This window comes from Ursus arctos, unplaced genomic scaffold (assembly GCF_023065955.2).
Source record: "Ursus arctos isolate Adak ecotype North America unplaced genomic scaffold, UrsArc2.0 scaffold_4, whole genome shotgun sequence".
Lineage (NCBI taxonomy): Eukaryota > Metazoa > Chordata > Mammalia > Carnivora > Ursidae > Ursus > Ursus arctos.
In genome coordinates this window covers 32373700-32396433 of record NW_026623056.1, presented here as the reverse complement: position 1 = coordinate 32396433, position 22734 = coordinate 32373700, and the positions used below count along the sequence as shown (strand labels likewise).

The following is a 22734-nucleotide window of genomic DNA, read 5'->3' as shown; positions in this document are numbered from 1 at the left end:
GTGCTTGACACTGCCAGTGACAGGGATTTACCATTTCACAATTCCATATTTAGACACTCTAGTTCTCCCATATAGTGATTTTTTAAAAGGCAGCCAACAACTTGGCTCAGACTTAACCCTTTAGAAATACTCTATTCCCTCTTCTAAGGCAGCCCTTCATTTTCTTGTCGATCCCTTGGGTTCAAGGTAATGTTGTTATTAATGCCAGAACTAGCATTAGGACATCGGTATGAAGAGGAAAGCGAATGAGTTCTTCCGTATACCTGTATGTAGAGTCACTCACTCAATTAACAGCATTTTGGGATGCCATTATAACAAGCATAGTTGGAGATACTTTATGCGACACTAGTTGTATCAAAAATTTGGACCACCTCTTTGTGTGCATTACTGTGTATGAACCTATCAGTTATGTTTATTATAAAAAGTTGTATTTAGAGACAATCTGGGAAGGATTTTTTAAAAAAGGAAAAATTGCCTAAAGAGCCTATGAGCAACATGTAAGTTTATTAAATACCATAAGCAAGGTTTCTCTAAAAGCAAGTTGTTACTGTGAATATGTACATGGTGAACTTAAAAACAAGACAATATACACTTTTGCTTGCACAACTGGTTCTGTCTGGAATATCCTTCCTATCCTCCTCCATCATTTCCCCTTCCCCATTGGCCTGGTGAATTAATCTTTCAAAACACAGCATCTTTCTAGTTATAAAGTCCTCTAAGGAATTCAAAATTCCATAGAGAACAGAACTAAGGACACTATCCACCATCCTCTGGGTCTCCACTGTACCCTCTACATTCTTCTACAAAGCACTGAAAATACATTATTATACTTCTTTGTTTATAGGTTTTATTCACTCTGTTTAAGTTCTTTGAGGGCTGGGACTGGGCTTTGCTCATTGTTTTTATCTCCAGTATTCAGAACAAGGCTTGAATTCGTATTTATTTAGTGGCTAAAATTTCCCATGTTATTAAAAAATCTTCATAAACATTTTTAATGTCCCCACAATAGTTCAGAGAGTAGACAACAATTTACTTAACCACTCCCTCTCATTATTAGGCATTCCGGGTGTTTTGAATTTTTCACTATGCTAAGAGAGGACTGTTCAAGTTTTTGTTTCAAATTAAAATTATTTCCTTAGTATACCTTCCCAGAAGCAAAATTAGTATGTAAAAGGAAATGAACATTTCAAGTTCTTGATATAAGTTGACAACTTTCACCTGGTTACTCTGTTACCAGCCATACATATAAGTCTGCAGGTCCTGTTGCACCTCAACAGTACATATGTAGCTGCTTTTTCATCTATATTAATTTGATAAAAGAAAAAAAGTGACATCTTGCTTTAGTCTGCATTTCTTTACCTTCTAGTAAAACAATTATCTTTGTTAAACAATTGTCTTTCCTCTCTTATGAATTATCTGTTGATGTTCTCTGCCCATTTATCTAATGGCTTTCAGTGTTATCAATTTACATAACCTCTATTATTAGCTGTCTCATGTAACTGAATCCAGTATTTTCCCAGGTTTCTCTTTAATTTTTATTTTTTCCAATACAGACATTTAAGATTTCTGAGTATTCAGGGGCGCCTGGGTGGCTCAGTCGTTAAGCGTCTGCCTTCAGCTCAGGGTGTGATCCCGGCGTTCTGGGATTGAGCCCCACGTCGGGCTCCTCCGCTGGGAGCCTGCTTCTTCCTCTCCCACTCCCCCTGCTTGCGTTCCCTCTCTCACTGGCTGTCTCTCTCTCTCTGTTAAATAAATAATAAAATCTTAAAAAAAAAATTTTTTGAGTATTCAAATTTGGCTCTGTCTTTGTGTCTACTGCACTGCATCTAATATATGTGACCTTTAGGACACACTGTTGATTTCTGCGTTTGCATGTGGGCTGTTCATGTTGGAGGCATGTATCTAAGAACTTAGTTAGCCTGATGCAAGGCCTGAACTTCCAGTTAAGCATAACTGTGTAAGTAAACATATCTATGCAGTAATACTGTATAGCTCTCCATGAATTAACTGCTTTGGGTGGTAAGAATTGACTAACACTGGATTGACTGTCAACAGTAAGAACAGGAAGTGCCAGGAAAATTGGCTAAGTGTTCATTTCTTTAAGAATTTTGGGAGGTACCAACTCTGTTTTCACCATTACAGCCAAATTAGAGCAAAAGAATGTACTTGATTTGCTTGGGGGAAAAAGTCCAATATAATTAAATAAATACCAGCTGCAAATATAGTTGTTGGTAATGTGTTAAGCTCATTCCTTATCTCTGAAAGAACAAAGAGGAAAAAAGTATGTGTGTATTAGTGAGACTTTCAGGATTCCTTACTAAATTATCAAATACCTCTAGGGGATACAAAACAAATCTCTAAATTTCAAGTCATTCTTTTATATATTTGTGAAATCCTCAAAATTTCACAGGGGGGAAATTAGCCTTTATTCAAAAGTAAACTTTGAAGTTTGAATACAAAGGGAGATGAAGTATAAAAAGTCTATCCTTACCTGTCAATAAATCAATGTTAAAAGGGAACAGATAAAAAGGCAATAACTGACTGCACACTTAGCCTAACATCCGTGAATGTGTGACAAGATCAACCAGGTGGGCATTACTATGTCTTCTGTTTTACAACTAAACTATAAGGAAAAAGAAAAGCTTACTAATTGCCTGATCACTTTCCCACATTTAATGCAGCAGCCAATTCAACCCTGTTATGTAATGCTTTGATTCCACAGTTACAGCTTCAGCACTTACTATGTAAGTAGTAAGTACCTGCTGTGTAGCAGGTATTTAAGTATTTTTGTGAAAAAGAAAGAAATCAACTAGTTCCAACAATATGTAACATCAAGGGCTTGTTAGATGCAATAGAAAAGCGAATTAAAATGGGAGAGAATACCTACTTCAAGTATCATGAACCATGTTAGCTCTAGATTCCAGTCTCAAACTCTACCTGGCAATACTCTTGCCAAGTCCCATCAGACCATCATTACTTTATTCATTTATATAAAACTGAGTGACTTCATTAAATTAATTTCAGCACCACTTCAAGCTAAAGAACTGGAGTTGACAAATTGGATTATATTCATAGAATTTCAAAATGCAAATTTCTTAAGGGAATATTAAATAATGCTATCTATAAAATATTTTGCAATGCAAATAATCTTCAGGCAATGTGGAAACGTTCTTAACCTCCTCCTCTCCATCACAATTGTACAGAGTCTGTAAGGCTAGTTTTCAAGCTTTTTGGGGTATATTCTCTCTACTTCCAAGCATCTGGTACAATGTCTTTGCTCACAGCACACATTCATAGGTCAACTCCAGAAAAGCACATCAAAGAAATGCAAGGTTAGCAATCATTCCAAGTTCTTAAAGAGCACAGAAGTGGAAGTTAGGGCAAAAAAGAGGCTAGTAGATAAGTGGGAGGGGAAAATGCAGACTTCAATTTTAGTTCTCAAAAGTCCAAGGTGTCAAAAGAAGAATTTTAACACTAGGATTAAATTGAGCTCAGCATTAAATCCCAGCTATTTCACAATATGGCTTTATCTTAATTGTTCTATTTCTTACAACCTAGCACATAATAGGTTTTCAATTAGGATTAGAGAACAAAGAAATCAAGAAACCCAGTTGAGAGTAAAACAGGACTACCACCCAATATTTCATTTCATAATAGGGCTTAGTGTTTAAGTGCGTGGGCAGGTTCTGTCATTTACCTCTCTCCTCTTCACTTTTCTCATCTGTAAAATGGGGTTAACAGGGCTGCTATCAGGTTAAATGAGTTAATATATGTAAAGCATTTGGAACAGTGTCATACTTAGTGCATGTTTGAATTCCGTAATGAACAAAATCTCTCGAAGGCACGATCCCAACTTCACAGCGCCCCATACAATACTCAATGTCTGCACATCTTTTAAAACAAAGGAACTGACAATACAAGCTAGGCTGCGGTCTCCAGGGAGACCGACCTTGAAAGCTGCGAAGGCGGAGAAAGGCCGGGGCTCCGCGCCCCCGACCCGCGCAACGCCACTTTCGTCAAATAGAGCAAAGTCCTCTGGGAAGTGTAGTTTTTAGACCTTGAGAGGGCTTTCAGCCACGGCCGGAGCCAGATCGTTGCTGGGACGGAGAAGTAATGAAGAAAGAGGGTTATCGGATAACTCAAAAGTGTCGGGAGCCCCAGAGGTGGATTAAACCGCTCACCTGAGTCTCCCAATACCAGTACCTTTACCCGATCCAGGGACGCCATCTTGCTACAGCCTGGAGTTAACGCCTGTTCCGGGGTGGTAGACCAACCAGAGCTGGGTATGGAAGGTAGAACCTTCAATTTCATTGGCCAGTCGGGACGTGACTGTCTTGATTGAAGGCCGCACTGTGCTGATTGGCCGGCATGGTTAAAAGTGGTGGGTGGGTTCCAAAGCTGGTCGCAGGATTAAGGCGTTTTCTTTGTCGCACAAGTGGCGTGGCTCGTTTAAGCCGGTAGTTGAGGCGCTGAGGGAAGCTGTAGTGGGAGTGTTCGAAGATTCGTTTTGGTAAACCTTGTTCCCTGTTCCTTGTTCTCGATTCTCTGGTCCGGCGTCGCATTTCACGGTTTCTCCCTCTTTTCCCTCCTTTCTCCTTAGCTACCCGTCTCCCCTTAGCTACTCTCTTGACTTGGTCCTCCAAAGAACCATTGACCCCGGAGCGGCCAATGTGCGATCTCGGGTAGGACGGGCTTGGCTGCGCCGAGTGTGGCCCCAGGACTCACCTGGCACAGTCCGAGGGAATTTAGGGGCTCGGGATCTGTCAGTGGGTAGAAGAGAACCTTACTGAACCGAGTTCTTGGAGGGCAGGTGGTCCTCAGGTTTTGCGGTGATATGCCACTTGAAGGTGTGGAAAGTACCATGTACTTTCATAGTACCAAGTACTATGAAGGTGTGGAAAGTACCATGAAACATGGTAACCGAGAAACCACAGTTAGTCGTATAGGATCCAAGTTCTTCTAGAACTGGAATAGTGGTATACTGAAATAATCTAACTGGACTCCCGCATCCACTCCTTTCTCTTTAATTTCACATCCTGTAGTCAGCATAATCTTTTAAAATAGCGAATTTGAACCGGTCACCTCCTGCTTAAAGGAGAGGGTTTTCAGTAGCCTGTCTTTCTGCCCTGGAAGCAGCAGTGCAAGAAGTGAGCTGAAGGGTGGGGAAGCTGGCAGGGTGGGCATATTGGTTGAACACGTGCTTAGGAGACTTACGGAAAGTTTTATGAAAGTGCTTCATTAGCTTGACTGGATGCTGAAAAGTGGTGAACAAGAGATAGACATGAAGAAAGTACAAGTCTATTCACTACAGGGAAGAAAGGGAAAGAGCTCTGTGAGAAAGGGGAACATTTTAAGCTACTAAAGGGAATCTGGGAAGGTCTTTCTGAGAAATGTCATCTTATATGTGAAGGATGATTGGAAGGGAGTTTGAGCTTAGCTTTGTGGGCAGAAAGAATAGCATGTGCTGTTTCTTCCAGGCCTGAAGTGGAGAAAGCATGTCTGGCTCATAGAATTGAGGGAATGTGAGTGTGGCTGGAGATGAGGCTGACCAGGATAAACAGAGTGCAGAGAAAGCATTCATTTCAACTTTATTTCTCCAACTCTGTGCCTGGTGCCTGGCTAAATTTTTGTATGATGAGAATACATATGGTTCAAAAACAAAACCAACTTGCCTTTGGGGTTCTGGATGGGTAGGGAGGTAGGTGAGGCTAGGAGGTGACTGATGGACTCTGAGTCTAAAAAGAAGAAGAGGTTGGTGCTAAAAGGTCACACTTTCAAAAGTCTGCAGAGACCAGCCAATCTCCTTCCCTGCTTAAAATTGTCAGCTGCTCTCTTTGGCTTCAGGTTTTTGTTTCCATGTGGGGACACGGTGTCACTTTTTTCCTTAGATATTTTCAATTTTCAAGCTTAAAGTTGAAATGTATGTGAAATTTCATGATTTTTTAATGTTGACAGCTAATTCAGAAAATTTTCAAAATGTTCTTTGGGTCAGACAACGTGACAGAGGCTGCCATTTTGAGACCTCTGACTTAAGTATCTTAACAAATCCAAAGACTGAGTAGAAGATTCATCGTAAGTGGGGAAGTAGAAGTGGAAGAACAGAGAACAAAATGGTCAGGAAGGATGATTTTAGAATGTAGAGATTTTGCATAAGCTGAAACAACATGCCTTCTTTCCCGAGCTCCACTTTCATTTGTTCAGCTACCTGCTAGACATCTTCACGAAATATTCTGGTATTTCCTCAGAGACAAGCATCTAAAAGTGAATGCCTCATTTCTCACAAACCTGTTCCTCTTTCAGGTGTTAACCTATGTTTCATAGTAGTAGTATTCTCTTCCTAGCTACACTGGCTCAAAGCAAATAGCTATATGTTATTATTTAATAACATTAAATATGTCATTGTTTAATGGGTGTAGTGTTTCAGTTTTACAAGATGAAAAGAGTTATGGAGATGGGTGGTGGTGATGATTGTACAACATTATGATTGTATTTAATATCACTGAACTGTATACCTAAAAATGGTTAATTGATAACTTTTGTGTTATGTGTATTTTACCACAATAAAAAAGTTTGTAAAAAAAACCCCAAATAGCTACTTAAAATTTTCCTACTTTATTACTCCATTTCCAGTATATTATCAGATTCTTTTAATTTTGTTTCTGTAATAAATTTCATTCATCCGGCCCTCTTTTCCTTAGTTTAGGTTTGGTTACTATGCCTCTAATACTTCTGCAGTGCATCCATGTTCAATACTTCAGTTCATTTCTCTTACTGTTCTAAGAGTCACTTTTCTAAATAGAGGGTTTTATTATCAATGCCGGTATTTAACGGTACTCTTATGATTCCAGCCCTGAAAGCAGAACACTTTACATGAATTATCTCATTTAATCCATACTTCAAATCTATGAAGAAGGTGCTGTCAGTCACTTTTATATATGAGGAAACTGAGAATTTCCTAGGGTCACAGGCTAGGAAATGTTGGAACTAGGATTCAAAACCCCAAACTGTTGTCCTGCAGAGTCCTTCATAACACTCCCTTGCTCAGATCTTTAGGGCCCCCTCAGGTGTTTCAGGCAAAGGAAACAGTAAAATGATAATGTGCATTGGCAGGACATGTAATAGCTACCCACCAAATTTGTCTGAAACAGTGGTCAGAGACTTTTCCGTGTACTGGAGTCACCAAAAGAGCTTTTAAAATAACATGATGCCTAGTCTGGCTCTCCCAGACCAGCTGAAACAGAATCTCTGGGAATGGGGCCCAGGATGGGTATTTTTAAATGCTCCCCAGATGATTCTGCTTTACAGCCAGGGTTGAGAACCACTGGTCTAGAAAATGGAGTGTATGGGGTGGGAGGTAAGGGAGGGCAATATAACTGTAGGAAATAATACTGAAAAAGTAATTTATTTTGACATTTGTCTGCCAGTTTTGGTCTTTTGGATGTTTCAGAGGTTATACGTTGTGTTCTGCCAACTGTTGAGCTTGTAAAACAAAGCAAACAAACAAAAAACTGAGGTCAAGTACAATGTATAGACCAAACTGGAAAGGAGAACAAAATGTACCCAGTAGTATGCTATGATACTACTCTGGTGTTGAAGCCAGGTACTTGCTCAGTGTCCTTAAGCTTTGGGATGATAGGAAGGTTCTAGGACCACAGGTTTGGAAATAGGTGCTGCTTAATCTCATATATATAGTCATTCTTGATTATTTACAATCTGAAATATTATAATTGACTTTCCTTTTCCTTTATTGCACATAGGGCATTGTAATTCTCCCCAAACATATGTATATAGATTGGTTGTTTAGGAATACCTTGATAGTATAGTACTGTGGATATAAAAATTTTCTAAAAAAAGATATTAAATCTGATTGCATTGATAACCACCGATTATAAATAAAAGGTTCAATAGAAACTAGTAGTAATACCAGAATATGATTCTGTATTGAAATAGTTCAGTGGAATGTCTCTGTTAAGAATTTCCCTATAGTGTAGGGAAATTTCACTAGATGTAGCATGTGTATGTAGCCAGGCCATTTTTAGTATGGGACATAGTAAATCAATATGGAAGCTATCCTTATCAACAAGTACTTCTTAATAAGCATATTGCTTAACATTCTCATTTATTCGCCACAACAACTTCACTCAGGTAATCGATATTATCCTTATTTCTCAGAGTAAAATGTGAAGTTGTTTAAGGGATTTGCTCAGGATCACACAGGTACTAAAATGCAGGCTAACTGAATTCGAAAGTGCGGGCTTTTTAACAGCCACGTTAGAGTCTAGCCCATGCCAGTTTGGACTTGTGGAAGACAGTCTTCTGGGTCATGACATGAGAATTGGGTACAGTTAGCCTCTGCTTTGTCTTGCAAGAAGGGATCCATTATTTAAGGATATCTTGGGCTTTTTTTTTTTTTTTTTAATTTAAGGACTATTTACTTAATTGGTCATCAGATTTAACTTTGCAAGGTTGATAAAGCTATGTGGATCTAAGTGTTAATTTCTTTCAGATTTGTAACAGTAATTTTGCCAAACACCCATCTGGGGATTACTTATGTGTTTATTGGCTTGTTGTGATTTTATTGTGAGAGCATGACTATGTAAAACATCCTAGAATAGATTTTGGTAGAAAAATTTTACTCAAGAAAAGAAATAAAGACACTTCAAAGATATGCTAATTGCTAGGTTTCTCAGGGGTTTTCCAGCATTCCCAAAGATCTATAGCATTAAGAGTAGTGAGGCTTCATTTATCTTTTTTGTTTCTCTTTCCAAAATAAAGTGGGCTTGATATAATATATCATTGCTATAAGTAGTAATTTACTTTTTAGAATTAAGCACTGTAGATCATGAAAATTAACATTTAAGAAACATGTCAAGCTTTTTAAGTGTAATCTTTGTTCTCTAAAGGAAAATCTTATTCTCCATTTAAAAGCTTAGGCATTATGAGTCTTTTAAAACAATGTCTTGAGTACCTTTGTGGCACTTCAAGGGTGGTAGCTGCCAGCTACCTAATGGGTTGGTTATTCTAGATTTAAAATGATTGCTATGTCCTTATGCCTAGCTAATCTCTTTTTTTCTGCCTTTGGTTTATTTAAAGTTGAAGTTTGCTGCTAAAGATGGCAGATCCTGATGTCCTCACCGAGGTTCCCGCAGCATTGAAGAGGTTAGCAAAGTATGTGATCCGGGGGTTTTATGGCATTGAGCATGCTTTGGCCTTGGACATCTTGATCCGGAACCCCTGTGTGAAAGAGGAGGATATGCTGGAGCTGCTCAAGTTTGACCGGAAGCAACTTCGATCGGTTTTGAATAATTTAAAGGGAGACAAGTTCATCAAATGCAGAATGAGGGTAGAGACTGCTGCAGATGGGAAAACCACTCGCCATAACTACTACTTTATTAATTATCGTACTCTTGTTAATGTGGTAAAATATAAATTGGACCACATGAGAAGGAGGATTGAAACTGATGAGAGAGATTCCACCAACCGGGCTTCCTTCAAGTGTCCTGTCTGTAGTAGTACTTTTACAGACTTAGAAGCTAATCAGCTCTTTGATCCCATGACAGGTGAGATTTTTTTCCAATTTATGAGTCTTTCAAGTAACTTAAAAAAATAAAATATGTATTGTTTTTCTTAAATTGATTCATCTAATTTTTAAACCAATCATGTATATCTTTATAAAAGTGAATGGATTAGTGTAAGTCCACATATGGTCATTCTTAGTCTTACTATCGTGTTCCTTTTAGAAGCTTTTGCACAGCCTTTCTCATTCATAAGGGAGCGTACCCTCCCACCCTTGGCCCTCCTAACTCTGCTCCCATCCCCACCCCTTATTTGCAGCTGCATCCAATGTGAAGGGTTGACTTCTCTACCACTTTGAAGCCATTCTGACATGTTTACTTTTAACCTCTTCATCCAACAGTTATTTGAATGCCTACTTGTGCCAGTCACTGCCAGCAAGTTATAATACAGTGTATTAAAATGCTTTGTTAGTGGAAGTACAAAGTGTTACTGGTGGTATATAACTAGGGCATCCAATCTGCCTTTGGAGAAGGCCTCTGGAAGAAGTTAAGTAACAGCTGAGAACTAAAAGATAAGAGTTAGCCACAGGAGATAAGAGGGACACCTTTTGCAAATTAACGAGTAGGTAGATATTTAGTCTCTTAGCCATTCATTAGTGGAAGAGAATTGTCAGCATCATCTGTAATTTGCTTCGTTTAGTTAAATGCTTCAGTTTTAAGGATTTTTTTCTTTTCAACACAGGATTGTAAAACATGCATTTTCTAAAAGTGCAATGTGTCTAGTATTAACGTGAGAAACTTTAAAGTGCCAGATTATATAGTTGTTTTGTCTTGTCATTTGTAAACTGGAAAAGAGACTACAGTTTGCTAATTACTCAGTGGATAAATTTTGTATTATTTTCTAGAGGCAAAAATCTATAGAGAGAGCCAGTGGTGTAAAGTTAGATTGTCCCCTTGTTATGGCAGAATTCGAGTATAGGTTACTTTTTAGTTCATAGATCTGCCTTTTAAAAAGGTATCTGAAAAATGTAATTTAAACTTTGACACATGAAATGTTTTATTGCAAAAAAAGTTAGATTTTTGTACGTGTAATTTTCTGATTTTTGTATATGTTATGTCTTATTTATTTTAAAGAATTTTACAATTATTTTTTAATGGGAAATAGACCCAATACCAATTAAAATTATTGACCTAAAGAGCTAGAAATAGCCTATGATGTTTAGTATTTATTGTGAAGCAGTCATTTTGGATGAAAGGTAGTTTAAAGAATTCATATTTGTATTAAATGTTTAATTTGTCATGAACCTCACTGTTTACCTTAAAAGGGCTGAACTAGGAAGAGATCTTGGTGTAAGAAAATTTTAACCATCCTGAGTAGAAGAATTGCTTGAGTGTGCTATAGAGGAATGTTGTAGAATATATCTGGAGCTCTTTCAGAATAGACTAGAAAAGTCTCGTCATTTTTGCCATTCACTCTAACAGATTTCTTAAAGGAGCTCTGGGTTTTGGTTTTGTGATTCTCTGCAGATGTTGGTGTTAGTGTGGTTGTCTTCGTCACTCTTGACTACAGTGGAAGGTGTAATCCAGTCCCTCAGAGAGGGTAATCTAAAGTAATGTGCTTCTACTACATTTAATCATTTGATTCTTATTTAATTTCATGATGCTCTTTGTATTTCACCTAGGGTTAGTGTCTGAATGAAACTAGTTGTCATCAATAGTTGGCCTCTGTAGGAGGTGGCCTAACACAGAAATATAGTCAAGATTATTTGAATCAAGGTTTTTGAATCACTGATCAGCCAACACTAATAGCCAATTTAATTATCATTTTGGTCTATACAGTGAAGCCTATGGGTATCATGATTGAAAATTCTTAAGTCATTGGGAAACCTTGTTCTGAGAATATACCTGCCTTTTGATGATAATTTGGCTTTTCATTTGGACTTTTCCCTTAAGGAGAGAATGTGCTTATTGGGTGATATTAGGCCCTAGTCTCATGTGTCATTTCTGGTGTTTTGTGTTTTCACTATTAATGCCTTGACACCATCCCTTGGTTATACATTCCCTTTAGAAATCTTGGTCTTTTTCTCTCTGCTCCCTTACTCTGTTTTATTCATGCCCTCCCCTGCCATTTTTTTTTAAATGTTATTTATTTATTTGACAGAGAACACAAGAGGGGGGAGCTGCAGGCAGAGGGAGAGGGAGAAGCATGGCTCCACACCAAGCAGGGAGCCCGATGTGGGGCTTGATCCCAGGACCCTGGAATCATGACCTGAGCTGAAGGCAGCCGCTTAACCAACTGAGCCATCCAGATGCCCCTTACCCTGCCATTTTAAAGAAGATGGGAAATAAACATTTGGTATATGTGTCAGAAGACGAGGGAGCTTTTTCTGCTGTAATATTTATACTCTCTTTAAATTGATAGAATTATAGTTTTTATTCTAAGCCCAGTCTTTTACAAAGCTCTTTTACTTCCTGGTTGTTATTGGAGATTGATGATACTTTGATGAAATGATGGAGGCATCTGATGGGCATCTATCTCCATTTACATCTCAACAATTATTAGTTTAAACTGGTTTATATTAGTAACTAGGGGGCATTCAGGAATTAGATTTGAAGCTTTCTAGGCTCTACCTGATAAAAAGTTTTTAACTCAAGTGTATAGACAGCTTTCTGCCACTGGACAAAGGGTAATGACTCTTAGATAAGTGTCTAGAAATTCTGGGCTCAGGAAATTCTGAGTTCAGCAAGAATTGTTTTACCAGTGTTAATTGACAGAAGCCAGTGATCTTTCTACTCCAGTATATAGCTTTTCTCTACCCCATCTCTTTTTTTTTCCCTAAAGATTGTAGATTCTTTCCATACTTTCCATTTAGATTTTGCCATTGCTTTTCTTGGGTTGAACTCTCTCCAAATGTTTGATGCTTGGTATGTGTGAGATAATAGAAAATACATTCTTGTCTCTGCCCCCAGTTCCTTGCACAGAGCTCCTAAAACTCTTATAGTTTCCTAAGTGATAAGAGCACTCATTAACTCTTTTATTCTAATATTTGATCTTTGACCCTGGCTTCTGAAATCCTTGTAATTTCCTGGGTGATTATAGTGTCTTCTGTTTTAATGAGGTTACTCTGGGAGGGTTCCTGGATGGCTCCTGGATGAGGGCTGGTCACTAGAAAGACTAAGCCAGGACCAAGCTTAGAATTTTCAACCCCACCTCCTATTCTCTTGAGAAGGTAGAAGGGCTGAAAATGGAGTTAATGAGCGATCATGCCTATTTGGGGAAGCTTCCATAAAAATCCTAATAGTATGGATTCAGGGAGCTTCCAGATTGGTGAACATGTGGAGGTGCAGGGAGAGCGGTACACTTGGAGAGGACATGGAAGCCCTGCACCGCTTCCTAAATAGTTGGCCCTACATATCTCTTGCATTTGGATATTCATCTGTATCCATTATCATATCCTTTAATAAATTGGTAAACATAAGTAAGTATACTCCTGAGTTCTGTGAGCTGCTGTAGCAAATTAGCTGAATCCAAGGAGGAGGTTGTTGGAATCTCCCATCTATAGCTTATTGTTCAGAAGCACCCATGATAACCTGGGCTTGTGACTGGCATCTAAATTTGCAGGAGTGGGGGCAGTCTTGTGGGACTAAGCCCTCAGCCTGTGTTGTGATGCTATCTCCAGGTAGTTATAATTGAGTTGAACATTAGGACATCCAGCTGGTGTCACAAGGAATTGCTGGGGTTAAAATCTCTACACATTTGGTGGTCAGAAGTATCAGAAGTGAAGTGTGTGCGACTAGTAAAGGAGACATACAGGAGAGGAACACACACTAGGGAAAAACTGGGCTTTTCCATTACAGTATATATAGATATTTTATTTCACTAAAATGAAATGGCCTAGCCTTTGCTCACTAGGCCCTGGTTTCAGAAACTTAATCAGGCAAAACCTGTTTTAGTGAAATATGGGAGTTTTACGTAAACAAAACGAAGACCACATGACATGAAATTTCTCAGATTAGCAAAATAGCATCTTGTGGTTCATAAATGCATGTTTTAGATTTAGCAAACTTTGTGACCAGGTACGTAGACTTAATATTTTTGTTTCTACTTTGGTAGTCTTACAACTGTGGGTGATTTAGTTAATGGCACTTCTAAATTAAATTCAGCAGCATGCTTCCCCAAAAGGAAGGGGAAGATCGTATACTCTTTTTAGATGTCAAGGTTAGATGATATGGAAATAGCTTTATATTTTTCATTTTTAATTTTAAAATTATGCAGCTATAATGCCAGAGAAAATTTTGAAGAGAGGAAAAAAATTACCCATAGAACCACTGTCCTTTTGCATATTACCTGTAATTACAATCATAGCCAAAAATAGTTTGTGATCTCTTGGTTCCTTAATGTACCAAACTCTCCTGCTTTTATCTAGTGTTCAAAATATGTTTTAATAAGTGTGATTTCCGCTAGTTTTCCTTTCCACCCCTTGTGGGCACTTTGATTTTATCTATATTTTGTTGGTATAGATAGGATGTTTTGAACAGTTTTGTTTATATAGCATTTATTCCTGCTTAAGTTTTTCCTTAAGAATTCTCAGCAGTGGGAATAGTGGGTGAAAGAATATAGTTTTATACTTTTTTTTTTTTTTTTTTTTAGTTTTATACTTCTTTAAAGGCATATAAGACACTGTAGTTTTATCCAGGGCTGTGGGGGAGATAAATTGTTAGGTATTTGAATTAGAAATAGTTTGGGTGTCACTATTACTCAATTTACCTAGAAACCCAAGAATCCCATTTTATTTTATTTTAATTTAATTTTATTTTATGATTTTACTTATTTATTAGAGAGAGAGCACACAAACAGGGGAGCAGCAGGCAGAGGGAGAGGGAGAAGCAGACTCCCCACAGAACAGGGAGGCTGATGTGGGACTCAATTCCAGGACCCTGGGATCATGACCTGAGCTGAAGGCAGATGCTTAACCGACTGACCCACGCAGGCATCCCCCAAAATCCCATTTTAAATAAACTTTTAAATAAGTTAAATTTTAAAAAAAGAATCTTATAACTATATATTTAATAAGATCTTAGAAATAGGAATTTAGAGATTATTTTATCTAGTTCAACTCATCAAATGATGTCTGGCTGGGTACACTTACACATGCCTATATTTTGCTCTAGGGTTTGGAGGATCCTACAAAGTAATATATCTAGGGCTTGATAGATTTCTAGGATGTTTTTGATTGAATATTAGGAAAGAATATTCAGCTTGTTTTGTTTGGCTCCATGGAAAAGACTTAGAGACAGATTTTAGGATTAGTATAAAAGAAGTCTTTAATAACTAACTGCAAAAGAAAGTGTCTAATAAATAATTCTTAAAAATAGCCACAGTGTTATAATTCAGCTGGTTAGTTCTGAGTTGCTTGGAATATTCCAGTAAACTCCATATCTACTCGGGATATTCATGTATAAATTTGGGGTTAACTCATATGAGTCTTTTCTCGCCTTGTGACTGCTTGGTGAAGCTTTTTGGTTTATAAGCAGATTAGTTTCTTTTTTTTTTTTTTTTAAGATTTTATTTATTTATTTGACAGAGAAACAGCCAGTGAGAGAGGGAACACAAGCGGGGGAGTGGGAGAGGAAGAAGCAGGCTCATAGCGGAGGAGCCTGATGTGGAGCTCGATCCCATAACGCCGGGATCACGCCCTGAGCCGAAGGCAGACGCTTAACGACTGTGCCACCCAGGCACCCCAGCAGATTAGTTTCTTGATCCCCATATCATGAAAATTCCTCAATTGCCTTAACCTAATATTTTTAAACTGTTAGGGTCCTGTGTTTGTGAGATTCTTAAAGACTTGTTAATAATATTTACATTCATACATCAGGCTACTTTTTTCTGTCTTCATCTCTTTCTACTTAGGACAGGAGGGGTCTCATAAGCAGTATGAAATGCTAACAACACAACCACACACACAAAAATCTTTCTAGGATTATTTTGCTAATTTGCTGATTTGAAATCTTGCCCGGGATGGGTTCATTAGAAAATCATACTGGAAAGCTCAGAGGTGTGGATATGTTTTGGGTGGGTGGGGGGAGGTGATTATTAGAATAAATTAAAAAAATAAAAATAAAAAGAAGTTATGGAAAGATAGTAAGGGATGAGTGCCTTCCCTCTTTTACCCTTCCCACCTCTCTAAAACCTTTAGGTCTGATGTGTTAAAACATTTTGTTGCTTTGATCTTGAGAATTTGAGGGCCTTTTTTTGGTTTATTTTTATTTTTTTTTTATTTTTTAAAGATTTTATTTATTTGACAGAGAGAGACACAGCGAGAAAGGGAACACAAGCAGAGGGGTAGTGGGAGAGGGAGAAGCAGGCTTCCCGCTGTGCAGAGACCCTGATGAGCAGAGAGCGTGATGCCGGGCTCAATCCCAGGACCCTGGGATCGTGAACTGGTGAACTGAGCGGAAGGCAGACGCTTACTGAGTCACCCAGGCGCCCTGAGGGCCTTTTTTTAAATAAAGGTTTTTTGTGTTGTATCCTTTTTGTATTTTGGTGCTGATTACATAGAAACTAATTTGTGAAGAGTTGCTTTTTAGTTTGATGCTGGCATACAATGTTCTATGGATCATTGGCTTTCAGATAGTCATATCAAAGCCACAGGTTTTTTGCCTGCTCACTGCATGTTGAAATGGATTCGATTTAGGCCTAATTTAGAGAATTTATTGCAGGCTTTAGTATTTACATTTCAATTTGTTGTTTTCCCTCCAGGGCATGGTACATTTTTTCCCCTTTATAGTGAGTTCCAGAGTCCGGGAATGTTGTATGATTATACCAAATCCAGATGTATCCATTTAAGGGAGGACAGAAGCCAATTTTGTTGCAAAGTTGCATTTTAGAGTGTGGGGTTTTACTATGTACATCACACATACATTTGAGATCTTCTGAACTGAAAAATTCATTAAAGCTGGTTTTTTTCTTCTTTGCATGCAAACAAATGAGTATTTTACAGTGTTAACGTGTTCTACAGTGAATTGTTAAAGCATAGGTTTTCGAGTACCTTTTTATTATAGCGACATAATTATAGGAAATATATAACTATGTTCTTGTCATGTCTGTTGATACTTTATAATAACAATTCCTTTTTCCATACATTTCCCCTGGCCCAATTAAACTGAAGAAATTTGTTTTATGAAATATAGTTTGGAAATTAGAATAAAAGGTGACTTTTGAGACTAGCATTTTAATATATATGCCCCTCAATATTTTGAGTTATAAAAGTTATAACAAAGGACTTGATGATGCTTTCAAAGAGCAGCCTAAGAATGACTGTGTGACTTATGCATATTAGTTAAGGGGGAGTTGAGTGCTTTTGGAGGATTCAAAATAACGTTTGTTTTCTTTCTGCTAAAAATACATAGTATATTAATGTAAATGTATTAAGGACTCAAATAGTAGAAAAATATGTAAAATAAAATGGCAGACCTAGTTTTTCCGCTCTATGCTCTCCCACTCAACCTAGTCCCCATTCTCACTGTCTTTCATTGTGTTAACAACTATTGTTTTGTGGTTATCCTTCCAGTTCTTCTACCTTACATCCCCAACCCCACCTCACTGCCCCCAGGCCCTTTTGAAGTCTAAGGAAGTGAAGTGATTCTTAATATGTTGTTGCTGTATCAGCTTTATGTATTAAATCTTGGTCAATTCTGAGAGTATTATCAGGGTTTTTTAGGGTACTTATTACAGTTGAGTCCTTTTGCATAATCAGTGTGTTCAGTGGACATGTCATTTTTGGAAGTTTTGTTTTTTGTTTCTTTAAGCAATAGCTATAAGAGAGCAAAGTGACGGTGTATTAGGATTCCAGAGTCTTGACTTCTAGTCTTGGGTTATGTTAGTAATTTTCACCTTGGGTGAATCCTGTAATCATTCTAGGCCTTTTTTTTAGCATGTATAAAATGATAAGTTCAGTCTGTTCTATACCATATATGGTTTCTCTCAACTCTAATTTCAGAGCACCCTTTGTTTTGGGGAATAGTTGATATTTTAGGCTAGGGTTTTATCACTGCTTTTAGAGGATGATGTTAGTCATTTTGGGTTAATTTGAAAACCTTGGTTAGGAATTGAAATTCTTGGTTATAGTAGTGTTCATGTAGAAAATATGCCCTATTTCATTAGGCCATCTTCAGAAGCACTGTGTGACATAATGGAGAATAATATTTACAGTTTTTTGTCAGTTTTATTTTCCCAAGCTTCCAGTTCACTCCTTTTCCCCATGTATACATAACCCATAAAATATTCAGTGGGAAGGGAAACAATGTACAAATAAGCTTCCTAAGGTATAGATGGTGGTTGGATTTATACAATGTGGTAAAATTTATCCCATATGTTAGTGATATGTCTTGAAGTTTTATAGTTTCCTCTTTATCTCACTAAAATCCTAGGAGTTCTAGTCCTAGTTACTTGGTTTTAACATGGAACTGTTAATTGTGTTTTGTTTTGTTTTTCTTGGAAGTTTTTGAGTGAGGGGAGTTTATTTTTTTTTCCACAGGATTGTCCAGAAAAGTTATCTTAGCCATTATCTCTTGTTTAGATTTTGCAGTATTCTCTTAGCTAGTCTCCTTGCTTTCACTCTTGCTGCCCATATGGACTGTTTGTCACAGTAGCCAGTGACCCTTCTTAAAAAGGACATCAGGCTCTATTACTGCTCCGTTCAAAACCCTCCAAAGGCCTCTCCCATCATTCAGGAAAGTCAGAGTCCTTCACAGAACCTATAAGGGCATTTATCTGCCCCCCAACTCACCCCCCAATTTTGGAGACTTTATTTCTATTACTCTCTCTTGTGTTCACTCCACAACAGTTGTACTGGCCATCTTATTTGTGCCTTGCCTGCACCAGGCATGCCTTCACTGTACTTGCCTTTTTACATGCCATGTCCTCTTGCCAAATACCTGCTTGACTGGTTGACTTCAAGTCTCTTCTCACTTGCTTTATCCGAGGGGCTTTCCCCGAGTTTCCTGTGCAATAGAGCATACCCCTTTCCATTGCGCTTCTTTATCCTCTTTTCCTGCTTTTTCTTATTATTCTTATCAACACATGATGTTATTTTTTGCCTTGACAAATTCCCACTAGAATGTGAGCTCTACAGAAACAGCTCAGAAGATGATGGGCTAGACTTAGAAGGTGGCAAACTTAGGACATCAATCCCACCGTGCTAGGGTGAGGGCCGTGTGGCAGCAGCCATTTGCTTTTCGGTTTCCTTGGCTAGCCTTGAGGGTTTGCGCTGCAGCATGACTCTAGCTTCAGTACTGCAGCGCCTGTGCCATACTGAAGCAATTGGGCGTATTCTGAATTTTTTTTTTTTTTTGTAGGAAAATGGCTGAATAATATTCCAGTTGCAATTAATACTCTTGGCAAATCTTTGACAGTGATTTCTTGGCATTAGCTGATGACCTATTCGTTGCATGTATTGGAGTGAAGAGGGAAAAAATATAATTTTAATAATGTCTAATTGTTTAGGGAGTTGACTCATATCTTCTGTCCTTTTCCTCAGTTATGATAAACTTCCAGAACATTTCCTTTTTTTCAAACTAATGAAGATAAACATTTTTTTCACTTCGGTTTTATTTATATTTACTGTTCCTTGACTGAATACTCAGATAATTAAAATAAGTGTGATGTTTGCTAAAATGAATTACATGTTGGAAACAGTGAAGTGGAAGACTTTGGCCAGCATAATAAATTTTCTCCTCCTGTGTTGAGCAAAAGAAAAACGTTTGAATTTTGCTGAACTTTGATGTTTTTTTTTTCTTTTGTTCCCAGCCTTTCCCTCCCCTTCCCACCCCATCCCCCTGCCCTCAGTTCATTTTTGTTTTTACGTTTTTTTATTTTGGGAGAAAGTTAAAATTGTATAAACCACCTCTCTCACTTGGTCATTCCTCCTCCCCTCTCTCATGCCCACAATTAGGTCTCCATTTCCTTTCTCATTTTGGAGTGTTAACTTACCTTCATTAGAAGAGTCGTGAGTCATAGAATTGGGACATTCATATACTACTGAAAAGACAACCCTAAAATATAGTTTGAAATATCTATTTCTAGATATTTTGGAAATATAGAATAGAAATATTCTATTTCTAGGGGTGCCTGGGTGGCACAGTGGTTAAGCGTCTGCCTTCGGCTCAGGGCATGATCCCTGTGTTATGGGATCGAGCCTCACATCAGGCTCCTCCGCTATGAGCCTGCTTCTTCCTCTCCCACTCCCCCTGCTTGTGTTCCCGCTCTCGCTGGCTGTCTCTATCTCTGTCAAATAAATAAATAAAATCTTTAAAAAAAAAAAAAAAGAAATATTCTATTTCTAGATCTTTTTTCTCCCACTTCCAGTACCTATTAGTTATCTACAAGTAGATGTATTTTGATCCTCTGGTGAACCTGATGCATTAAGATCCAGCTGAGTAAATGCTGGGCATGTGATAGGCACTTAATGTTTGTTAAATAAATTCTTTGTTACAAATCCTCTCCTGTTTTATATTTTAAGAAATTAGAACCTATGTATATACATGGGGGAAGTTGGCTAAATTGTAGCCGGCAGGGACAATAGGTTGGGAAAGGGATATGTAATTCAGGATAGTGAAGTGCATTTAGTCTTTTGAGTCAGAAAGATTTATATTTGCATCCAAGCTTAGTGATTTTTGTTTTTGAGTAAACCTAAAACTCTAAGTCTTTATTCCCTCATATGTTAGATTTGGATAATACTGTTGGTACAAACTTGGCTGTGATGAACACATGGGAATATTTGTTAATAGCTTTCTTAGTTCTTTTGTGGTTTCTGAGTGTAGATGATCAAACGAATGTATTATTGAACTCCTTTTCTCCTAATCCCATCACTTGTCATGCTTTGCCTGAGTCTTTGTAGACTCATTTTCTTCCTGCTGCCACGTTCTTAGATCTAGTTTGCATGTTCTCCTTTATGTGGCTTGGTCGCTGTTTCCGGTTTTTGCCTTCTTGCTCTTGAAAGGAAAGATGGTATAGAGCTCTGAGTTTCAACTTATTTCTTCTCCCATACTTAAGTAGTACATTCTATGCACACTACATAGTACGGAGTGGTCCAGTTACAAGAAGAGTTGGGATATTTATCAAATTGATTATTTAACAGCAGCTCTCCACCAGGAGTATGTGTTAAAATTCCTTGTGGAACTTTCAAAATTTACGTTCCTGAGCCCCACTCCAGACCTATTGAATCAGCATCTCTGGGGCGGAGCTTGGGTATTATTAAAAATTCCACCAGTGATTTTTTATGTTAACACTCAGTGAAGAACTAGCTTGTTGGAAGACTGTCTCAAGCCACTAAGGCAGGTCAGTATTTATAAATGGTAGTTTTGATGGCCTCGTGTTCTTTCCCAAAATCTTTTACTTTCCTTTTACTCAAAAATAAAGCCAGATGAAGCTTGGCGTTAATACTCACCATGACCACACTTGTTTAGTGTCGCCATTTGTCTTTAGCTGTCTTTGTGCCTCACAGAGCATTTGCTTTTATGTTTGTCTCTTAGGTACTTCTTCCTTTGAGGAAGGAGTTTTTTTCCTTTAAAAATAATTTTGAAAACTACTGAATTAGATAACTTTTCTGCATTATTCTCTAGTTTTCATGGATGATCTCTGTAAGTGACCATCTTTTAGCAGTGAACAAAAGTCCCACATCAGTGCGGTTTTTTAAATTCAGCAGGTATTTGAATGCTGATTTAGACCTTACTTTATATGGTTTATTTTTTCACTTTAGTGTGGATTATATTCTTTATATTTCTGTTGAAGAGAAGAGGCTGAGGCAGCCTGGAATAGTTAGAGAATAAGAGAGCATACCAACTAAAACCTCGTTAGCCGGCATTTCTAATTATCCTTTGTTACTAAATGTAAAAGCTGGTTTTCAATTCTTGTTGACCTTGAAAATTAACACCATAACATTTCCTCCTTGAAACAGCATTCTGTCCTGGTTGTACCATTTATTTCAAGGCTCCCTCTTTCCTTGGGTTTATATCTTGACCGCCTGTGCTATTCACTCTCTTACCTCTTTGGATACTCTGACCTACTTTATAGCTTTTGTTTCCTCTGTGTTGATTCTCCGGTCAGAATTTCTATCTAAGCCCCATTCTTGAGCTCTAAGTGGTTATAACAAATTGGCTTCTAACATATCCATTTTGATGGTCAGTGGGCAATATGGATTTAGATATCTAAAGCAACTTTTCGTCTTTTCCTACAAAGCAAAAAGAAATTGTTCTTTCTCTTTATTTTGGTAAATAGTATCCTTGTCTAGTTGGTTAAGCTAGAGTCTTTATGCTGATGTCCATTAGTTAAAAACCATCAGGTACACAACTTTGGGTAAACAAAGTTGGGTTTATTGATGCTTTGTGTAGGAAGGAAAGCCACATGGGGAACCATGGAGTGTCTTGGGAAGAACATGCTTAACAGACTTAGAGAATTCGGGCTTTTGTTAGGTAATTTGGGGAGAATTCGGGGAAGTGGTGGTGGTTTGCTTTGCATTGGTACTGTCAGGAATGGGGATAATTCTATGATTGGGTGTGTTAATAAATCTTATCTAGGAGATGAGAAGGACAGGGTGAGACTAGGACTGTAATTGGTAAAGAAGCAGCAGTCACTCATGGTAGCTCGGATTTTTTTGTGATTGCACAGAGACCTTGCTTTTGTTTGTACTCAGTCAGACTCAGACAGGCTTGGTTTTGCCTTCCTCCCATCGTGGACACAGAAGACTCATCTGATGTTGGTGACTTGTGAGATTCTGTCTGACAGAAAAACATCACAGCCTAGCTCTGAGTGCTGGGCCACCTCCTCGCTGTAAGGGGCTGCTTCTCTTTCTTGCTTGCTTATTTGGAATAGATGTAAAAGATCAGGTACCATTTTGGCAGCAGGAAGATGGATGAAGAGTATTTTAGACAGAGTATATGAACAAGGAATTTGCATGGTATTGCTGTTTATGTGTGAGAAACAGCAGTGAAACTTATTTTACTTGAAATGTAGCAGTAGGATCTAGTGGTGCATTGAAGCAGAGATGCCTGGTCTATTTACTCCTTACCAGGAAAAGGGGGGTTAGAGGGTTGTCTCCATCTGTATGTATCAATCACATATAAAGCTTTTTAAAGCTAAATGTTTGCATGCTTACTGTGGGCCTGGCACTAAGTACATGGATGATCTCTTTTAATCCCTCAGGTAAATTGGGTTAGTAAC

At 38.0% G+C, this 22734-nt stretch overlaps 2 protein-coding genes across 2 annotated transcripts in view; one reads left to right on the top strand and one right to left on the bottom strand.

Annotated features, from left to right (window-relative positions):
* The window catches only part of RABL3 (RAB, member of RAS oncogene family like 3), a 36738-nt gene extending 32463 nt beyond the window's left edge, over nucleotides 1–4275 (bottom strand). Inside the window, exon 1 of the mRNA XM_026494409.4 lies at nucleotides 4182–4275. Within this exon, the coding sequence (XP_026350194.1) occupies nucleotides 4182–4227 (46 nt within the window). The 5' untranslated portion in view covers nucleotides 4228–4275. The remainder of the gene's footprint in view (nucleotides 1–4181) is intronic.
* A 99-nt stretch (nucleotides 4276–4374) lies between these two features.
* The window catches only part of GTF2E1 (general transcription factor IIE subunit 1), a 32071-nt gene continuing 13711 nt past the window's right edge, over nucleotides 4375–22734 (top strand). The window contains exons 1-2 of the mRNA XM_026494419.4: nucleotides 4375–4510; nucleotides 9094–9560. Coding sequence (XP_026350204.1) covers nucleotides 9113–9560 — 448 coding nt within the window. The 5' untranslated portion in view covers nucleotides 4375–4510; nucleotides 9094–9112. The remainder of the gene's footprint in view (nucleotides 4511–9093; nucleotides 9561–22734) is intronic.